This window comes from Harpia harpyja, chromosome 1 (genome assembly GCF_026419915.1).
Source record: "Harpia harpyja isolate bHarHar1 chromosome 1, bHarHar1 primary haplotype, whole genome shotgun sequence".
In the NCBI taxonomy this organism is placed as follows: Eukaryota; Metazoa; Chordata; class Aves; order Accipitriformes; family Accipitridae; genus Harpia; species Harpia harpyja.
Genome location: NC_068940.1, coordinates 30,088,353 through 30,106,836, shown reverse-complemented (window position 1 = coordinate 30,106,836; position 18,484 = coordinate 30,088,353). Strand labels below are relative to the sequence as shown.

General features: G+C 65.4%; 2 protein-coding genes across 2 annotated transcripts; one reads left to right on the top strand and one right to left on the bottom strand.

Annotated features, from left to right (window-relative positions):
* Positions 1-21: 21 nt before the first annotated feature.
* PDRG1 (p53 and DNA damage regulated 1) lies at positions 22-1,880 on the bottom strand. The gene is made up of 5 exons (XM_052783546.1): positions 1,642-1,880; positions 1,439-1,514; positions 1,217-1,291; positions 763-843; positions 22-429 (listed from the first exon to the last, which is right to left on the bottom strand). Exons 1-5 carry the CDS (start codon positions 1,723-1,725, stop codon positions 347-349), a joined length of 399 nt encoding a protein of 132 aa, XP_052639506.1. The 5' UTR covers positions 1,726-1,880; the 3' UTR covers positions 22-346.
* A 5,167-nt stretch (positions 1,881-7,047) lies between these two features.
* Positions 7,048-16,681, top strand: XKR7 (XK related 7). Its single transcript, XM_052783536.1, has 3 exons — positions 7,048-7,625; positions 13,865-14,064; positions 14,166-16,681. Exons 1-3 carry the CDS (start codon positions 7,150-7,152, stop codon positions 15,116-15,118), a joined length of 1,629 nt encoding a protein of 542 aa, XP_052639496.1. The 5' UTR covers positions 7,048-7,149; the 3' UTR covers positions 15,119-16,681.
* Positions 16,682-18,484: the final 1,803 nt, after the last annotated feature.

Genomic DNA, 18,484 nt, shown 5'->3' with positions numbered 1-18,484 from the left:
ACAAGGAACATACACACGGAGTTAGGAGTGCCCCGCTGCTCTGATTTTAATAACCCCACTTCCTCCCCGGCCACGGGCGTTTGCCCAGCGCTGTGTCCCAGCCCGTGCCTGGGCACAGCTCTGCCACCCAGGCTGCAGTAAGGAGCGGGAAAGGGTTGGTGATCCAAGGAAACTGCAGCATCGTAGCTGAGGAGCCAAACGCTCCCCAGTGCCTGCTAGGGACCTCACCCGAGGCGGGCTCCGGGCACGCCGATGTCCTTCTCCAAACCCCAAAGGCTGCGACTATTGCAGCATAAGCTGCATGAGTGACAGCCTGAATACGTGCCGTGACGATGGCACGGCCACCTCACCCCTCCAGGATGCGATTGATTAGCTTCATTTCCTCAGCGGTCATGGGGTTCAGGTTAAATCCCTTCAGCTCAGCTTTACCTGAGAGAACACACGGAAAAAAAAAAATCAGTATTTTGCCACACAGTAAGAGAAGCAGTCCATGTTAAACTCTAGAGGTGGTGTGGGGAGGGCAGGGACAGCCCTGGAAGCTGATGTGGGGTCACCCCGGTGCAATGTGGGAGCCCATTGAGCATGCTGGTGGGTGACAGCTCCACAGCAGGAGCTGTACAGTACTGCTGGAGCAGGGATAGAATTGTGAAGCCGGCGGGAAAGTGGCTGCAGGAACATGCAGAGCTCAGGAGTTTCTGGACCCTCCCGACAGTCCACATCTGCTCCCAGAGACTGAGAAGGTTCCAGAACAGGAGTGTTTACCTTGAGCTTCGAAGAGGCGGTTCACCTTCACGCGCAGCTCTTTCCGGAGGTTGTTTATCTCCTCATCCAGATGTTCCTGGTCTGAGACAAGCGGGACAGGAGTGAGGAGGACTGCAGGCTCTGGGGCGCCGGCAGAACCTCCTGCGGGAAGCTCGCTGTGGAAGCCCAGGCCCAGGGAGGGGGCAGGAGAGGACCCTTCCCCAGCTGCCTCGGGGGTCCCACCCAGCCCCCCCACTGCCCACGGGGCTGAGCCCCAGGCTGCTTCGTGCCCCAATGTGCTTCCCAGGGCACTGCCCGGGAGAGCTGAGCAACGGCCAGAATCCACCCGTGACTGCTACCAAGAGGTTTTGGGCATTTCGAAGCCCAGCATTGGACAGAACCCAGCTTATTTTCCTAAAATCTGATTACGGTTAAGACTAGAGGTCGGCCGAGCCCGTCGGGCAGCCCGCCTTACCCTTCTGCAGCATCTCCTTGGTCTGTGCTTTCGGGAGCTCGATGAACATGTTCCCGAAGCAGACCATGGCCTTGTCTGGGCAGGGAGAGGAGGAAAAGGAAAAGCCTTTGGTCAGAGAAGTTTTTCTCCCCGGCCAGCCAGCCGTTCCTCGGCCCGTGGAGCTCCCGGTGAGTGCAGCCGGCCGGGCCGGGGCTGAGACGGCACCGGGGAGACCGGACTTACCGTCGGGCTCCGGATCGTTCTGCAGCGCCCGCAGGGCCTCGCGGTTCCGGTTCCGCTTCACGTCCAGGTCCACGATCTACAGCGGGAGAGAGGCAGCCGGGGCTCGGGGCTACCGGCGGAGGCGGGGGGGGGGGGGGGGCCGCCGGGGCTACCGGGGAGCAGAAAGAGGGGGCGGCCGGGGGCGAACCCGGTCCGTTCCGTACCTGCTGCCGTGCCGCCAGCACGTCCTCGGCCAGCTCCTCCACCTCGGCCAGGTAGCGCAGCACGAAGGCCGGGTCCCGCGCCATAGCGATGCCGGGACACGGTGCGGTTCCGGTTCCGCCGCCGGTCTCCGCCGGGCGGCAGCCGCAGCCGCGCAAGGCGGGTTCCGCGGTGGGAGGGGCCGGCTCGGAGCGCGCCCCCTAGCGGCCGCCCCGGGTGCTGCCGGGGCTCGGGGACCCCCGCCGGGGCTCGGGGACCCCGTCCCCCCCGTCCCCGTCCCGTTGCGGCCCGAATTAACGGGAGCTGCGCGCGGCCGCGTGTCTAAAAACACGCGTGGCCGGGCTGGCAGGGAGGGCAGGTGGGCGGCAGCCAGCGGGCGTGGGAACGGGTGGGCAGGAGGGGATTAGCCGTGAGTTGGGAGGGGGGGACACCCCGGGACTGGCTCCGGGACACCGGGACGGTCCCACGGGGACTCGCCGCCCGGCAGAAGGACGGGAGCGTTCGGTGCGGCCGAGGGACGCTGAGCCCCGGCACCTCCACCCCAGCGGCAGGGGGTCCCGGCCCCGCAGCCAGCCCCAAACCCAGCCGCGCTCCCCGCAGCCCGGAGGGACTCTGGGGGTCCCCACGCGCGTGAATTATTTATGCCTTGTCACAACCCGCCCTCTCTCCCCCCTCCCCACCAGCACTGCGCTTCTGTCTGCCCTTCCTCGCCAGCACGGTGCCAGTGTCAGGCAGCTGGGCTCCTCGGAGCATCAGGTTGCCTTTCTGTCCCCTCTTTTTCCCCAGAATGCAATAAAGAGCACTAAAAGCATGGGGCGATGAGCTCAGATTTCATTTTGTGCAGCTGGCTGGCTCGTCCAGAGCTCAGCGGGCCAGGGCCTGCCATCCCCAGGGAGGGAAGCCGGCTGCTGTCCCCGTGGGTCGGCTCGCCCTCGGCCAGCCCTGGTGGCCCCTGGTCTGTGCCGGGCAGGGACCAGCCCTGGGGATGGTCGGAGCAGCCGTAAGGCTCTGCCAGGGCACTGCATCGGTCTTCTGCCCTGAGTGACCCTGCCTACAGGAAGGGAGAAATATCATCCCTCAAAATGGCTTTTATCCCCTTCTTTCCACTCCACCCAGCCTGTGAGAAAGAAGAAAGAGAGAAATGGGGTGCTGGAGATGCAGGGAGACCCAGCACTGATGGCAAGGACTGCCAGACCCTCGCCGTGTGAGGAGAGGGGTCCCGGGAGCCCACCCGGGGCTGGCAGGTAACAGGGGACACAGGTTTTCATGTCCCATGTCCCTGCTCTGGGCAGAGCCCCAAAGCAGTGCTGTTCCTCCCTGGTGAAACTGCCCAATTCCCGGCTGGGAACTGCCGGCCCTGCTCCCCCCCAGCCCAGGTACCGCGCAGGTGCTGCTCCCGCTCCTCTTGCTTACTGGTAACAACATGCTGAATGCTTGCCTGGGGTGCTGCACTCTCCAGTTGCCCAGAAAGTGTTGACTGACCTTCAGCATGGCAGTGCCCAGCTGGGGCTGCTCCCTGGTCATAACCTCTGGCCAGTGCTGCTGGGTCCCTGCCGACAGCACAGCTGGCCACGCCGTTACTGCCTCCCTGACAATGCCTCTCAGTGTTGCGTGATGACGGTGACACCGTTGCTTCCCCGTTGATGGTGGAGGGACCTCCAATCTGCCTTGGATTGGTGCTTTTACCGGAGGGAGCCCCAGTGACATCCCCAAGGCACCGAGCGTGGGCTGGAGGAGAGGAGAAGCATCAGTGGAGGGGGGGGACCTGACCTGTTGACTCATGCCCTTCACGGCACTCATCTTGGCGAGAAGCTCCCCGAAGGGTGCACAGTGACCCCCTGTGCTGTGGCACCTCCGGGCTGCCGGAGACGGGGGTGGCCGTACGGGGACCACAGGGGTCAGGGATGGAGGGAGTGAGGTGTCGGCTGGCTGGTGGTCACCACAGTTCCGTGGGCAAATAATCCCTTAAGGGAGATTACCCAGATCAGAAGATTACTGGCCCTAATCCCATAAGGTCATTTGTTACAGCTAACTGGGGAGAGCTCCTCTGTCTGCGGCAGCGTGTGCTAAAATAAGGCGGCTTCCAGGGGAGTGGTGGAAGCGAGCAGTAATGAACAGCATCCTGGCTGGGCTGGGAGTGATTCACACTCAGGTTGGATTTTTTCCTGACATCGACCAAAAGAGGCAGCGGGATTGGAGCTGGATGCCAATGCTGGAAAATGCTCCTTTTTTGGTGGGGGCGGCTGGCTGGAGATCTACAGACTGGATCGGGGGCCACCTGCTTCCCATCCACAGCCTCAGGGTTGGCTCCCATGGAGTCCAAGCGGGACAGGGGCACTGGGGTCGGCTGCAGAGTGGGATGCAGGACATGGGACAGGACGTGAGACGCAGGATGCAGGATGTGGGTCTGCTTTTCTCCTGCAGCCTCACATTGCAGTATCCACCGTGCAGTGGTTGGCTTCACCTTTCTGCCAGGCACGAAGGCAGCATTTGATCCTTGTTGCTTTGATGGGATCAGAAGAGTGTCTGATTCTTGTGATGTGTTCTGGGACCCTAACTAGAGCTGGAGCTCCATTTACCTCCCACAGGGACACATTTTTCAGACCAGTGACAAAAAGCTCGGTGGGCAGTGAAAGCCCCATCCGTCTGTCCTGCTGCACAGACACAGCCTCTTGAGACCAGAGTTTGGCTGCAGAGCTCAGAGCTGGAGGTCATGCTCGGGAAGCATGGCCTGGCTGGGTGGTGAGCATCCCCTTCAGCGGGCTGGAAACCTTCTCCTGCCACCTCCACCAGCAGCTCTCGCGCTGCCCAGCAAGGCGAGGAGGAGGGAGTGCTTCCAAAGTCGGTGCGGGAGGGATGGGGATGGGGACGGGGATGGGGATGGAGGTGGGGATGGGGATGGGGATGGGATAGGGACAGGCTGCTCATGTCCTGACAGCAGTGAAGGAAAGCACAGTGACCGTCTGGGCTTGCCAATGGCAGTGCAATGAAGGCAGGGTTTTGCTGGGGATGTTGGGCTGCATGGAGGGGCAGGGGCTACTCTCCCCAGGAAGCGGGGGCCCAGCTCGGCAGAAGTGTGGGGGAAGCTGCAGCTGAGTCTGCTGCAGCAGGAGGGATCACAAAGCCACAGGCACCAGGAAAACATTTGCAGGGCAGCGAGCGGTGGCTGGTGCTGTGCTCTGTGGGCCTCTCCGCAGCCAAGCTCTGAGCCAGCCACAAATCATCACGGATTTCTTCTCCTGGAGCTGGCGCCAGGGGCAGTGCCTTTTGCTTGGAAGCTGGGCTCAGCCCCGGGGACCAGAGGTCCGTTTGAACCAGCTGCACGTTTATGTGCCCCCCTGGGAACCAGGCAGTCAGAGGGACCGGCCGCCCGCCCACTGCCAAGGGCTGCTTTGCTTTGCTGTGTATTTTGTTGTGGAAAGAGCAGGGTTTGGGTTCAGCATGTTCCTTTTTCTTCCTTGCAGCACTTTTATGTATGCAGCTAGAAGCCCTCCCTGCCTGCTGACAGCTGCACGGGAAGGCTTCAGGGATGTTTATAGGTTTTTTTCTCTCTCACTTTTCCCTGTGGCTGCTGGGGCCTGCTGTTAAGATAAATCAGACTTTAAACCACAGTCTCCGTGTTCTCAGGCTGTGGATGTTTAACTCCGCTTTCGGAGGGTGCGTTTCGGGGTCTGTGAAGGCAGGTGGGTCCATCTCTCCTGGTTTCCAGGTCCCCTCTCCCTGGTGCTGTGCCCGCCATTGTGGTGGCACCGGCTCTGCTCCGTTGCCCAGCCAGGGCAGAGACTCCCCAGGGACGGAGCCCAAACAGGGCTGGGGCTGGCCAGGTGTTGGGGGGGGGCTCTGGCCAACAGAGCCTGTCACCCAAAGGGGCCCTGGCCCTGACCGTTGGTGGATGAAAGGCTCCTTTCTTTGGGCTCTGGGATGCTGTGAGCGTCCCCTCCCCCAGGCAGGCATTTGTCGAGGGGATCTGTCAGGAGCATCTCAAGGTTAGGTATTTAAGTCGCATTACCCATGCTAATACATGCAGCACTGGGAGAGCCTCGCCGAGGGCCTGACTCTGCTCCCTTGTGCTGACTAACACCCCCCCCGCCCCCCCGCAACTTGCTTCCTCGGTTTTGTGCACCAGGAACCCAGACTGACCCCCAGTTTGAGCTGATCCCCCTTGCTGCTCTGCAAGGCGGAGTTTGGAAGTTGGCCACGTTTCCTGGGATAAAACATTCTCCCCCTCGCTGCATGCTGCGGCGTGCTCACCGTGGGCCAGGCTCCAGCCACACGCGTGGCTCCTCCGCAGGCGAATACACGGGGCTGAGCCTTGGGGGCTGAAATGCAGCGAGCCGGAGTCCGTCCCTCTAGGCCGGGGGCAGCTGCCTGCATGTGATCACCCTCCCTGGAGACACGCTGCAAAGGAACAAAAAGCCCTTTCCCTCCCAGCAGCGCCGGGGATGCCAGCACAGTGCTGCTCCTCATACATGGGGGGTACCAGCCCCTCGCACTGCTGGCCAGGCCAGGGTGGCCTGGCTCTGCCAGACGCGCTGCATCTGAACTCTGATGGGCAACGAACGGAGGAGAGATGGTGGGGCAGAACCGAGGAGCAGGGCAGCATCTGGGCACACGTGCATCCAAACCCCAGTGCCCCAGGTCTGCCCGGAGACCTTGGCACTTCACCAGCTTGTGTGGTTCCTCGGGGACTTCCCCAAGACTGGGACTCTCCCTCTAAAACGGGGCTCAGGTCCAGCCCAGCAGGACCCTGCCGGAACTCCCTCTGGCAGGAGCCTGGTGGCCTTTGGGCCTGTCCCAGCCCCGGGGAGGGGGTGGCAGAGGCAGCCACAGCATCTCCATCCTCCCAGGCCTGTGGGGGGGCTCACACCGCCCTGGCCCGCTCCAGGGCTGGACCCGTGAGCAGGGTCTTGCCCGGGCTGAGGGCTGAGACTCGGGGCTGGGGGAGCCCGAGGCCGCCCAGCAGCTGCTCAGGGAGCTCCGGTCCTTGAGGAGCTGGGTGGGGGGGTGGTCGGACAGCACGGCCGATGCCCCGGGGGGGGTCTACCGGGACCGGGGCGGGGAGACACCCGCTGGCCCCGGGCGAGGGCTCGGCGGGGACCAGGCCGTCCTTGTCGGCGGTGAGCCCCGTGGGGGGGGTCGGGGCCGACCGGGGGAGGGGCCGGTTGCCCTTCCCGGCGGGGACGCTGGGGGTGGGGACGGGGGGCGGCGCGGGGAGGCGCCCACCGGTACCGTGCGCTCCCCCGGGACCCCGGGGGGGGGCGGCTGCCCTTTCCGGAGGGGGAGCGGCGGGGCGGGGGGGACGACACGGGGCGGGGTCTCCCGGGGCCGGCCGGGGGAGGGGGGGGGGGCGGGTCTCGGCGGGGCCGGACCGGGCCGGGCGGCCGGTGGCGGCCGGGCGGGCGCGGGGCGAGGCCGGCGGGGGCGGGCGCTGCCGGGGCGGGCTCGTCGGCGCCGTCCTCCCTCCGGAAGTCTCTCCCGCTCCCTCCTTTCTCCTCCTCTCCCCCGACAACATGGCCGCGAAGTCGGACGGCGGCGGCGGCGGCGGCGGCGGCGGCGGCGGCGGCGGCGGCGGTGGCGGTGGCCCGGCCGTGAGGCTGGAGAGCCCGGAGGAAGGCGGCGGGGGGAGAGGAACGGGAGGAGGAGCGGCCCCCCCGGCGCGACGATACCGGTTGCGGGACGGCTGCTGGGTGCTCTGCGCCCTCCTGGTCTGCTTCGCGGACGGTGCCTCGGACCTGTGGCTGGCGGCCCACTACTACGTGCGGGGGCAGCGGTGGTGGTTCGGGCTGACGCTGCTCTTCGTGCTGCTGCCCTCGCTGGTGGTGCAGCTGCTCAGCTTCAGGTGGTTCGTCTACGACTTCGCCGCCAGCACCAAGGACAGCGCCGGCAGCACCAAGGACAGCGCCCGCGGCCCCCGCGGCTGCTGCCGCCTCTGCGTCTGGCTGCTGCAGGGCCTCATCCACCTCCTGCAGCTGGGGCAGGTCTGGAGGTACGGGGGGGTCCGGGGGGGGGGGCCAGGGGGTTGGGATGGGGCTGCCGTGGGGCCTCATCCACCTCCTGCAGCTGGGGCAGGTCTGGAGGTACGGGGGCGGTCCGGGGGGGGGTCCAGGGGGTTGGGATGGGGCTGCTGTGGGGCCTCATCCACCTCCTGCAGCTGGGGCGGGTCCGGACGTACAGGGGTTGTGGGGGTATGGGGGGGTCAGGAGGTCGGGATGAGGATGCTGCAGGGCCTCATCCACCTCCTGCAGCTGGGGCGGGTCTGGAGGTACAGGGGTTGTGGGGGTACGGGGTGGGTCAGGGGGTCGGGATGAGGATGCTGCAGGGCCTCATCCACTTCCTGCAGCTGGGGCGGGTCTGGAGGTACAGGGGGGCCACGAGGGACACAGAGACAGGATAGGGATGGGGAAGATGAGGAGCCAGGATGGGGCTCAGTGGGCTGCTGCGGGGCCTCATCCACCTCCTGCAGCTGGGGCAGGTCCGGAGGTACAGGGGTTGTGGGGGTATGGGGGTGTCAGGGGGGGTCAGGGGGCCAGGATGGGGTTGCTGCAGGGCCTCATCCCCCTCCTGCAGCTGGGGCGGGTCCAGAGGTACAGGGAGACCGGTGGTATGGGGGTACAGGGGGACCAGGGGGCCGGGATGGGGCTGTTGCAGGACCTCATCCCGCTGCTGCAGCTGGGGCAGGTCTGGAGGCACGGGGGTCATGGAGCCAGGCTGGGGCTGGAGGGAGTGGCAGGGTGCAGCAGGGACATGGGGGGATAACAGGGTGCAGCATGGAGGACAGAGGTGGGGATGGCAGGGTATGGGGGGTATTGGGTGGGGATGGCGAGGTGCAGCAGGGGCCCAGGCGGGTGGGGGGGGCACGGGGATCAATCCCTCTGCAGCCACAGCAGGATGGATGGTGGGGGAGAGCCCCCAGCAGAGCCCAGCTGTGGGTGTAGGCAGGAGCTGTGGGTGTGGGCAGGAGTTGGCATGATGAGCCCACAGCCCAGCTGGGTGGCACAGGACTGCTGTCCCCACGGCCGGGTGGTGCTGGACCTGTTGGGAAGCCTGCCTGGCCATGGCAGCCAGGTGCCAGGGGGTGTGAAGTGCTTCTGCTGGGTCCTGAACACCTTGGGCTCGGATCCTCCCCCCCATGTGCCTCCCCATGCTCCTGCTCGGAGCTCGCTGTAGTCTGCGGGGTCACGGGTGAGGAGGTGCCGTTTGTCCCCAGCTTTTTCTGGGCCTGGCCAGGCTGTGCAGGCAGGGTGAGCAACAGCTTGGCACACTGGAGCAGGCTCGAGGCCCTTTGCCTGTGTCTCTGCAGACCCTCCAGAAGCCCAAGCTGATGGTTTATTAGCACCTTCCTCCCCTTCCTCCGACCCTGCTCCCTCCCGGCTCCGCTGAGCTCCATCCTCTGGGCGCTGGGGAAGAGCCGTGGCTCTGGCACCGAGCTGCTTCCCGGGGAAGGCTGGTGCTGGGAGGGGAGTGGAGACAATGGCAAATTCCCGGAACAATGCACCGAGCAGGCAGTGCTCAGGCTCAGGTTTCGGTGCTGTTTCCCCTCCTGAGCTACTGTAGTACAGAGGCTCCTCCACTCCCTGTTGTTGTCTGCATGCATTCGTTCATCTGCTGCTTTTCCTGGGATGCTCCTGGGATGTCTAACTTTGTTTCACAGTACAGCGTGCACCGTGCTAGAGGGGCTCCTGCCCTTTCCTCACCAACACAGCCACCGCCTGCCCCTCCCCGATCCCACCCACCCCCGTGGCAGCTCTCAGGGTACGCTGGCTGCAGGATGGGTGCAAGCCCTGCCTTAGTGTGCTGGAGGAGCTGGTGAGGGAGAGGATGGGAGCTCTTCAGCCCACTGGCTGCTGAGCCTGCCTGCAGCCGGCCTTGGCCCCAGCACCCTGCAGGCAATTACCTGATCCTGGCCTGAGCTGGGGCCGGGCTGCCATCAGGGGCTTTGCTGCCGGTGGTGTCAGCCACGCTCTCCTGATCTGCTGCACCGTGGAGGCTCTTAAGCCAATTAAAGCGGTAACTCTCAGCACTGACCCTCCAGGACATGTTGGTCTCAAGCTGCAGCTGAGGCTCTTTCTAATCTCAGGGTTTGGGATTAGCTTGGGTGATGAGTTAAATGCAGTTTGTTAAACCCATTAGCGAGGTTGGATCCAGTGCAGGTGGATGTGGCAGTTAAAGAAGTCTTAAATAAATGCTACGTGTGAAGGGAAGGCTTTTCCCTGGCCAGGGTACCACGCCCCTTGCCAAACATCTTCCCCTTCCCTGATTTACCTGCCTCCTCCCTGCCTTGCGATTGCCTCACCCCTACCAAATCCATTGCTGCGCAGCCCCGAGCCCCAGCTGTGACAAAGACCCCAAATCACAAAAATACAGCTGCTTCCCAGCTGCAAAGGCAGCTCTGAGCACGAACCCTGAGATTATCCCAAATTAAAGCTGCTGCGAGAAGCTGCTGAAGTTAGTTGTCATCAGCGTGTTCATGATGCACATGCAAATACTCCGCCACGGATGCTCTCCGGAGACGGTGCCGGTTGCATGACCATGTGCTCGTGTAAGCAGCAGCGGCGCGGGCCCGTCCCCCAGGTGAGCCCATGCCACCGCTGCGTTTGGGGGCTGCTGCTTGGATGGTTTTGTAGCTTGGGAATTGTTATCCACTCTGCTCGCAAAAAGTCACCAGCTTTTTCACCAAAGAAACACCAAAGGAAAGGATGCTGTGCATGCCACGCATGTCTCCCACCCGGCAGCATGCCAGGGGTCCCTGCCACCTCCGTGGGCTGGCAGCTGGCTGGTGTGTCTCTGTGGGTCCCGTTGCACTGGGGACAGCCCTGCCTGTGCCCGTTGTGCCCCCCTGTCTGCTTTAGCCCAGGTCACACCTGGTTTGGCTGCCTGGGGGTCACCGGGGCCAGACCCGGGGTGCCCTCTCCACCCGCAGGGCCTCCCAGAAAGCCCCCCATCAGCCCGTGTCCCCCCATCCTCTGCTGGCTTGGGGACCCAGTGCCACCCCTTGGTCCTGATGCCAGTACGGTGGCAGGCCCGCGGGGCACGGACACCCTCAGCAGCTCCCTGGGTGAGCTCATGAGGGGTGGCAGAGCTGGGACCCGCAGGTTTCCCCCCACCGGCCCTTCTGCTCCCCAGGCCTTTGCTCTGCCTGCTCAGGAGACCTCTCAGCCCTGGGAGCACCCGGCTTGTCCCGCTGCAGGACCCAGCACTGGGGTCAGTCACTTGCTGGGGGTCCCCGCCTGGCCCCGGTGCACAGGACAAGGGGCTTTTTAGGGCCGGACTGAGCTTTTCCCTGAGCATGAGTGGCCCCGGCTGCTCCTGTCCACCCAGGGGACCCAGGGCACGTTGGGGTGTGAGGACGGTGGGACACGGGGGCTTTCGTCAGCGTGGTGCCATGCCAGCCAGGCCCACGTGCAGCTCTCCCTGATGACCTGACTTGGCGGGATGTGTAAGGGATTAAAATGGCTGCAACAGGGAAGCAATTTTCTCCTTGTTTAAATAAAGGATTAAGGGATGATATCCCAAATTACCTTCTAGGAAAATCGCACTCCGTATCGCTCACTCTTAGACCCGGGAGTCCCTTGTCCTTTTCCATCTGAGGACAATGATTAGTGGATTTGGTTATAACCAGGGCTGGGCTTTTCTCCTCACACTTCTTTTGTTCTGATACTTGAAAACCAGGGTCAGTAGCTGGGAGTTGGGGGCAAACAGTGGTGCTGGCGGCAAACCCAGCCATGGCGGGGCTCTGGCAAACCCAGCACCCGCCTGAGCCCACCACCTTCCTGCTGCAGGGGTTTCGTTAGATTACTCTTTGTAATACAAAGGAGGGAGCAATTAGCCCTGAGAGCTCTCGCAGTCGGTTTCTGCCTCATCATCAGTTTTTTGAAAATTAAATGATTTTTTTTCAAGTGATTGATTCTGTATTTCCCATGCAGCTGCTGCGGTGCTGGGTTGGTAAGCGCCCGCCGTGCACTGTCAGCGTGGGGATGTTTCTCTGGGCTGAAACACCACGGGATGATCAAATGCATAACAAATATGAATCAACATTTCATTCTGGCAAGTTGATGGGAGATGAAATCTCGTTTTAATGAGATCTATGGAGCTGATGGGAAGACGGGAGAGTAATTGTGTCCCCGCCGAAAGCTGGGGGAGGCCGCGGGTCACTAGTTGAATGGCTGAGGAGCCAGGGACGGCACGTGGTGGCTGCCGGCTGTGCCACGGGGACAGTATGGCTCTGGGGTCTGGGGGGGCTGCCGTGCGCCGCAGAAGGTGGGATCACGGTGCCGACGAACCCAATTAGCGAGGCTGATTACAGGGAGAGGATGAGGTCGCCGGTGTCCGGGTCTCCCATGGGTGCCCTGGGACCAGCAGTGATGGCCTGCAGCATCTTGGGCTCTGCATCGCTTCTCCGGTTGCTTTCTCCCCCATACCGTGTCCTCTGTCCCCAGGCTGTCCCTTGGTTCGCACCTTGCCAGCGAGGGGGGGGTCCATCCCCGGGCCCTTCTGCAGGGCCAGGAGAGGCAGCTCGTGGAGAGAGGGGCTGGGGGGCAGCGGCCACGGTGCTGCCATGATGGCAGTGCTGGCCTGGCTGGGCACGAGCAGGTGGCACCGGGTTGCAAATCTGTGCCGGGAGCTGAGCGGCTGCAGCCTCTCCCCCTGAGCAGCGAGGGATGGGCCTCAGGAAAGGCTAAAATTAGCTTCTCCCCCCTGAGGTGGACATTAAAACGTCATTTTGACACCAGCGCAAAGAAGCTGGTGGGGACTGGGAGCTGGGCTAGCTGTGGGGCCACGGGATGGCCCCCGCAGCCATTGGCACCTGCTGAAACCGGGGCAGGACTACCAAAATTGCGTTATATGCTGACAGCGATGCCTTGCCTGGCCACCTTGTGGCGGGGGGGCTCTTTGGGGCTCCCAGCAGGGCAGTGCGAGGGGATGGGGCAGGCGGTGACAGGGCCTCACTGGGGAGGACCACAGGAGCCCCATGGGACCCGCATGCCCACCCTGCCCTCCTGCACGCTGAGGGAGCCGGTGGGGCTGCCCGGGGTGGGAGCAGATGGCAGCAGGGTGGCACGGGGGCCTCGGTGGCCCCAGCTGATGGCCCCCACCGTGGTCTCGGGGCTGTGCAGCCCAGGGGCAGGAGCACCCAGCCGTCCCCGTGGCGGGAGCAGGGCCAGCTCTTGCCTCCTCCTGTTGACGGATGAGCCGAAAGTGCTGGGATCAGGGTTTCTCCCGCATGTCAGGCTAATGGAGTCAGCTGGCAGCGCTTTCTGGAGCTGATGGAGAGGCCGTCGCTCTGCGTGAGGGTTTTACTCGGCTGGGAGGAAGCTTTATGGTCCGACATCCTCCCGCTTCGTCTTTCTGTCTTCCTCCTCATCCGGCTCCCTCCTCCCCCCGAGGCAGCGGAGCCACCGGCCCATGGTGCAAGCAGGGCTGCCCGGGGATGCCCTGCCTGTCCGGCCCCGCGTCCCCTCCTGCGGTGCCTGGATCTGGCCCTGTGCCGCAGGGAGGGGTCCCTGGTGGCGGTGACTCAGCCGGCGTGTGCGTCGGTGCCACGCACACCTCCGCTGACCCCCGGCCGACGACCAGATGGCCGGGGCCGGCGTGCGCCCGCGCCCGCAGCCCTGCCAAAAGCCGAGGCAACACCGGCACGAGCGCCCAGGAGCTTCCCGCGGGCAGCGCGGCACGACCAGCTGGTGCCTCCGTCCTGGCTGGGGCAGGGGGAGGCAGGGTGGGCTCCACGCCAGCCAGGACCAAAATATCCCCTTTGAGAAGCAGCCGGACGTGGTTCTGGGCTGGGGCCAGGGCACCCCAAATCCACGGGTGGCCAGAGAGCGGGGCTGAGGGGGGGGTCCCCAGCTGGGGTGGGAAGCCAGACCCTGCGTGGGGGAGAGGGTGCAAGGGCAGCACCGGGGTGGGGTGATGGCCGGGTGGGCAGTGGGGCGATGGCCAGGTGAGCCCCAGGGCAGCAGGGTGCTGACCTGGCTTTGCACAAGCTGCCTCTTCCCAGCATCTCGGGGGTCCAGGGTGGGACAGGGGTAAGCTCAGCATCGCCAGCACCCTGCAGCTCCCTGCACCCCCAGCGGGGGGGGCCTTCCGTGGCCCCAAATCAGGGGGGGAAGTGCTCGCTGGAGCGGGTTGGCAGTGGTCACGGGGCACGTCTCGCACGGGCAAGAGGAGGTGAGCTCGGCTGCCTGAGCGCTGGGGGCTCGTCTCACCCTCCCACCCTGCCTCGCGCAGGTACCTCCGCACGCTGTACCTGGGGCTGCAGAGCCGGTGGCAGGTCGAGCACCGCCGCCGCCACTTCTACTGGCGGATGATGTTCGAGAGCGCGGACATCAGCATGCTGCGGCTGCTGGAAACCTTCCTGAAGAGCGCGCCCCAGCTCGTGCTGCAGCTCAGCATCATGGTACAGCAGAACACCATCGAGCCGCTGCAGGGTAAGGGACACGGGCCCCGCGGCGGGGGACGGGGGTGGCTGGAAGGGGCGACGCGGGGCTGCCGCAAGCTCTCACTGCCCCTCCCCGCTTTGTGCCCACAGGGCTCTCGGCCTCGGCCTCGCTGGTCTCCCTGGCGTGGATGATCGCCTCCTACCAGAAGGTGCTACGGGACTCACGGGAGGACAAGATGCCCATGTCCTACAAGGGGGCCGTGGTGCAGATCCTGTGGCACCTCTTCACCATCGCCGCCCGCGCCATCGCCTTCGCCCTCTTCGCCTCCGTGTTCCAGCTCTACTTCGGCATCTTCATCGTCACCCACTGGTGCATCATGACCTTCTGGATCATCCAGGGTGAGACGGACTTCTGCATGTCCAAGTGGGAGGAGATCATCTACAACATGGTGGTAGGCATCATCTACATCTTCTGCTGGTTCAACGTCAAGGAGGGACGGAGCCGCTACCGCATGTGCATCTACTATGTTATCACGCTGTCAGAGAACGCCGCCCTCACCATCCTCTGGTTCCTCTACTACGACCGCAAGACCACTTCCGACTTCGACGCCTTAATCCTTGTCTGTGTGGTCAGCTCCAGCTTCGCCCTTGGCATCTTCTTCATGTTCATCTACTACTGCCTCTTGCACCCCAACGGCCCCATGTTCAGCCCCCGTGTCGGCGGTTGCATTTTCCGGCAGCGGCCGGCCCCGGCACCGGGGTCCCCCGCGGACGCCGTCACCAGCCCCCCCCGCTCGCTGCCGCGGACTACAGCGGGGGAGCGGGATGGGGCGCCGGGGGAGCGGGACAGCTGCGTGCCCGTCTTCCAGGTGAGACCCTCCGCTCCACCAGCGCCGGCCGCCCGCGCCCCGCGGACAGAGAGGCCCGTCATCCGCATTGACCTGCCCAGGAAGAAGTACCCGGCCTGGGACGCCCACTTCATCGACCGGCGCCTGCGGAAGACCATCCTGGCGCTGGAGTACGCGTCGCCCACCACCCCACGCCTGCAGTACCGCACGCCCGGTGTCCCCCAGGAGGTGCTGGAGTACGAGACCACCGTGTAGGGCGGGAGGTGCGGGGCTGCGACAGAGCCCTCCCAGTGCCATCCCGGCCGTCCCACATCTTTGCAGCCATTTGCCTTTCGGTTGGGTTTGCCGGTGCTGCCGTGCCGCCGCAGCGAGCACCCCGCGGGCGGGGGCCGGGGAGGTCTTTTGGTGCTATCCCCCCCCGCGCCACCCTCCCGCAGCTGAGACCCGTGTCCCACCCCACGGCGGCCGCCCCGGCTCCCCCTGGGGCTCGTCCTTGCCAAAATACCTCACCGGTGCCTGAGCCCAAGGCGGTGGGTGCTGCGGCCCCGCAGTGCTCGACCGTGTCAGTGGTGCAGGATGGGGACTGGGGACACCGTGGGCTGGGGGCCGGCAGCTGCGAGGGGCTTGGGGCACGGTGGGGCACGGCGCGGCCCAGGTGGGCGGCACACGGGGACGTGGGTGCCTGTGCCGTGGCAGCACTGTGGGGCTGGAGTGCAGCTGCACCGTGGTGTGTTTGGGGCTCATCACCCCCAGAAAGCTGGGGCAGGGGACAGCCGGGACCCGGCCAGCCCCCCCATGTCTCCTACTTCCCCCACACGCTGCATTGCCAGCCCCAGGGGGGCCCTTTCATCTCCATCCTTGGTCCCCCCAGCTCAGGGTCGAGCCACGTCCTCAACCCCACGGGGTCCCTGCTGCCCTGTGGGGCACAGACCCTGGCCGGGGGGGGCCCCTCATGGGCGGGCATGGACCCTGCTCCCCCTGGGTCTGAGCTGGGCCCCCGGCTCTGACCGGGATGGCGGCACCCCATCATCCCCCCTGTCCCCACGGGAACCGCTTCGTCTCATCGGGTTTGTTTTCACCTGAATGGTGACATTTTGTGTGACATTTTCTACCTCCGCTGCGGCCAGGGAGGGGGGCAGGGCCTGGCTGGCACTGCTGCGGGGGGCGTGCGGGGCCACTGGCATTCCCAGCGCTCCCCAAAGCGGGATTTACCCCCAGCCGTTCTCCCCTCCCGGGTTTGGCATTGCTTCCCACCCGGGAGCGTTTCCATTCACCCCCCTCATTGGCATCAGCCCCATCCAGCTCCCCCATATAAACCTAAGCCGGGATCCTGCCTCCCCCCTGCCTCCCCCCGCCTGCCCAGAGGAGCAGGGCTGCCCTGGGCTCCAGGTTTGAATGTGTCCCTGGTCCTGCCCAGATCCGTTGGCTTGCCCCTGCCCGAAGGACTGTGCTGAATGTACCCTGTGCCCCCCCCGGGGCCAGGCGTGCGCCAAGGGGGGGGTGCGTATGCATGTGTGCGTGTGTTCATGTGTGCGTATGTGTGCATGCGTGTGTGGGGGGGGGGCTGGCAGGGGTTTGCAGAGCAGGGGAGCTGCCGGACCACATGGCCCCATGCCCCCTGCCCCTGTGCCTTCCCCGTACCCGCTGTGCCCCCCGCAACAGCCCCACAGGGTCCCGGCCTCCGGCTGCCCTGTGCTGCGGTGCCAAGCCCTGCCCCGAGCCGGGGAGCGTGGGCAACCCCGCCGGCCCCACCGTGCCATGAGGCACCATGCGAGGCACCGCACGAGGCACGGTGCCGGCCGTGGGAAGGGCTCCTACTGGGAATGGCTCTGGCTGCTGCCTGCTGTGCCGGGGCGCGGGGTCCCCGAGGGCTGGCGTGGGCGCCCGGTCCTGTGGCATGGCTGGGGCGGGTGGGTGCATGGTGTGGGTGGCATCACGTTGCTTTTGTTTCCCATTTCTCTGTAGCTGGAAGGCCGGGGTGACAGCGGGCTGGGGCGGGCTGTCGCTGGGGTCACTGGTGCTAACTGGTGCTAACTGGAAGCCTTGGAAACCCTTTTGGAGGAGGGTGCAGAGCATGGCTGGGGCTGGGCAGCGGGCTGGGCCCCCCGTGACCCACACCTCTCCTTTGCCACAGGTAATGGGCAGACCCTGGCGGTGGGTGCTGACCGCAGTGCCGGGTGCGGGGTGGCTCTGCGGGGGGGTCTCTTATCCTCAGGGAAGGTCGGGGGCAGCGGCTGGGGGAGCCGGGCTGGGGCCGGGGCTCAACCCTGCAGCAGTCAAGTGGCATCGCCGCAGCCCTCACCCGGTCCCCAGGCAGCGGCTCCTCGCCGGGTCCCACTCGTGGAGCCGGGAAGCCACCGGGGATGGGGACGGGCCACATGGGGACAGGGTGCCAGCACAGAGCGGCTCCTCTGGGCTCCCCCCCTGCCCCAGCCCCTCTCCCCGTCCCCCCGAGAGCAGAGAGGAGCCGCTGTTTGGGGTGATCTGCACCCCTCCGTGCCCTTCACCCCCCAGGGTTTGCGTGGCGACCCCGGGGCTGCGCCGGTGGGACAGAGGAACAATTTTCTATGCATTCAAGCCACGGTACCCTCAGCCCTGGGCTGCCCTGGGCAGGGATCTCAGCAGCAGCAGGCAGCACCGAGCCCCTGCCCATGCGGCGCTGCCCTGCTCGGCGTGGGGAGCCCGGCCGTGCATGGGGCTCGGGGGCAGCCATGGGTCCCGCTCCCAGCCCCGGGGCTCGGCCACCCCTGGGAAGCCAAACCCAGCACCCCGGTGCCAGCGGCAGCACCGGCATGGCAGCACCTGCCCAGCAGGGCCACGGTGAAGGGGTGAGACCTGGGGCCAAGCCGGGCACTACGGGACGGGGGCAGCTCCGGGGGTGCTCGAGCTCCCACTGGGGACGGGGATCCTGGTCCCTGGGGGTGTCACCTGCAGGGGTGGGCAGCGGGGCCACCCTGGCTTCAGGAAGCAGGGAGAGGTTTGGGCCGGGGCCCGACCCCGTTTACCCTCAGCCGGGGCCGTTCGTTCCCAGTGGGGGCTGCCGGGTGGGTCTTGGCTATGTCCCTGGCCCCCCCGCCCTGGTGCGGGGACTTGGCGGCCGCTGTCACGTACTGTAAATACTCTGTGTGCCACCTTCTTCTCTGGGACCCTCGGCGCGGGCAGGGTGGGGGGCGAGCGGGAGGCCGGGGTCCGTACCAAGACTTTTTTGTATACCACAAACTTTTTGTATATTTTTAATTTTGCTGCAACATGAGATATTAAATTCATTTCAATAAGCCCTGCCTGTGGCAACCTGTCCTTGCCGGCACCTCCGGCTCACGCCCCAGGCTCCACAGCGGGGCAGGACGGGGATGCTCGGGGATGCTGCGGGATGGAGCAGGACGGCTGTGGCAGTGCTGCCTGTCCGGTGTCGGTGGCCCTGGCCGGTTCTGGCCCCGGCGCGGCGGCCGGCAGGGAAGGGGTGTGCAGGCAGGATGCAGCATGCCGGGGAGGAAGCCGCCGGACATGGCCGCTGCCGGCCAGCCTCCTCCCTGCCAGAGGCCCCGATCGCCGGCTGACCCCCAGACCCACGGCGGGGGGCTCAGGCCCCATGGGCGGCCACGGGGATGGGGTGCTGGGTGC

Excerpts from the sequence above, each read along its gene's own strand:
- PDRG1 (XM_052783546.1), bottom strand. The coding sequence starts at position 1,725 with ATGGCGCGGGACCCGGCCTTCGTGCTGCGCTACCTGGCCGAGGTGGAG. Across the intron at positions 844-1,216 it reads CAAGGAGATGCTGCAGAAGG|ACCAGGAACATCTGGATGAG; the intron begins GTAAGGCGGGCT and ends CGCTTGTCTCAG. Across the intron at positions 430-762 it reads CCGCCTCTTCGAAGCTCAAG|GTAAAGCTGAGCTGAAGGGA; the intron begins GTAAACACTCCT and ends GTGTTCTCTCAG.
- XKR7 (XM_052783536.1), top strand. The coding sequence starts at position 7,150 with ATGGCCGCGAAGTCGGACGGCGGCGGCGGCGGCGGCGGCGGCGGCGGC. Across the intron at positions 7,626-13,864 it reads CAGCTGGGGCAGGTCTGGAG|GTACCTCCGCACGCTGTACC; the intron begins GTACGGGGGGGT and ends TGCCTCGCGCAG. Across the intron at positions 14,065-14,165 it reads CACCATCGAGCCGCTGCAGG|GGCTCTCGGCCTCGGCCTCG; the intron begins GTAAGGGACACG and ends TTGTGCCCACAG.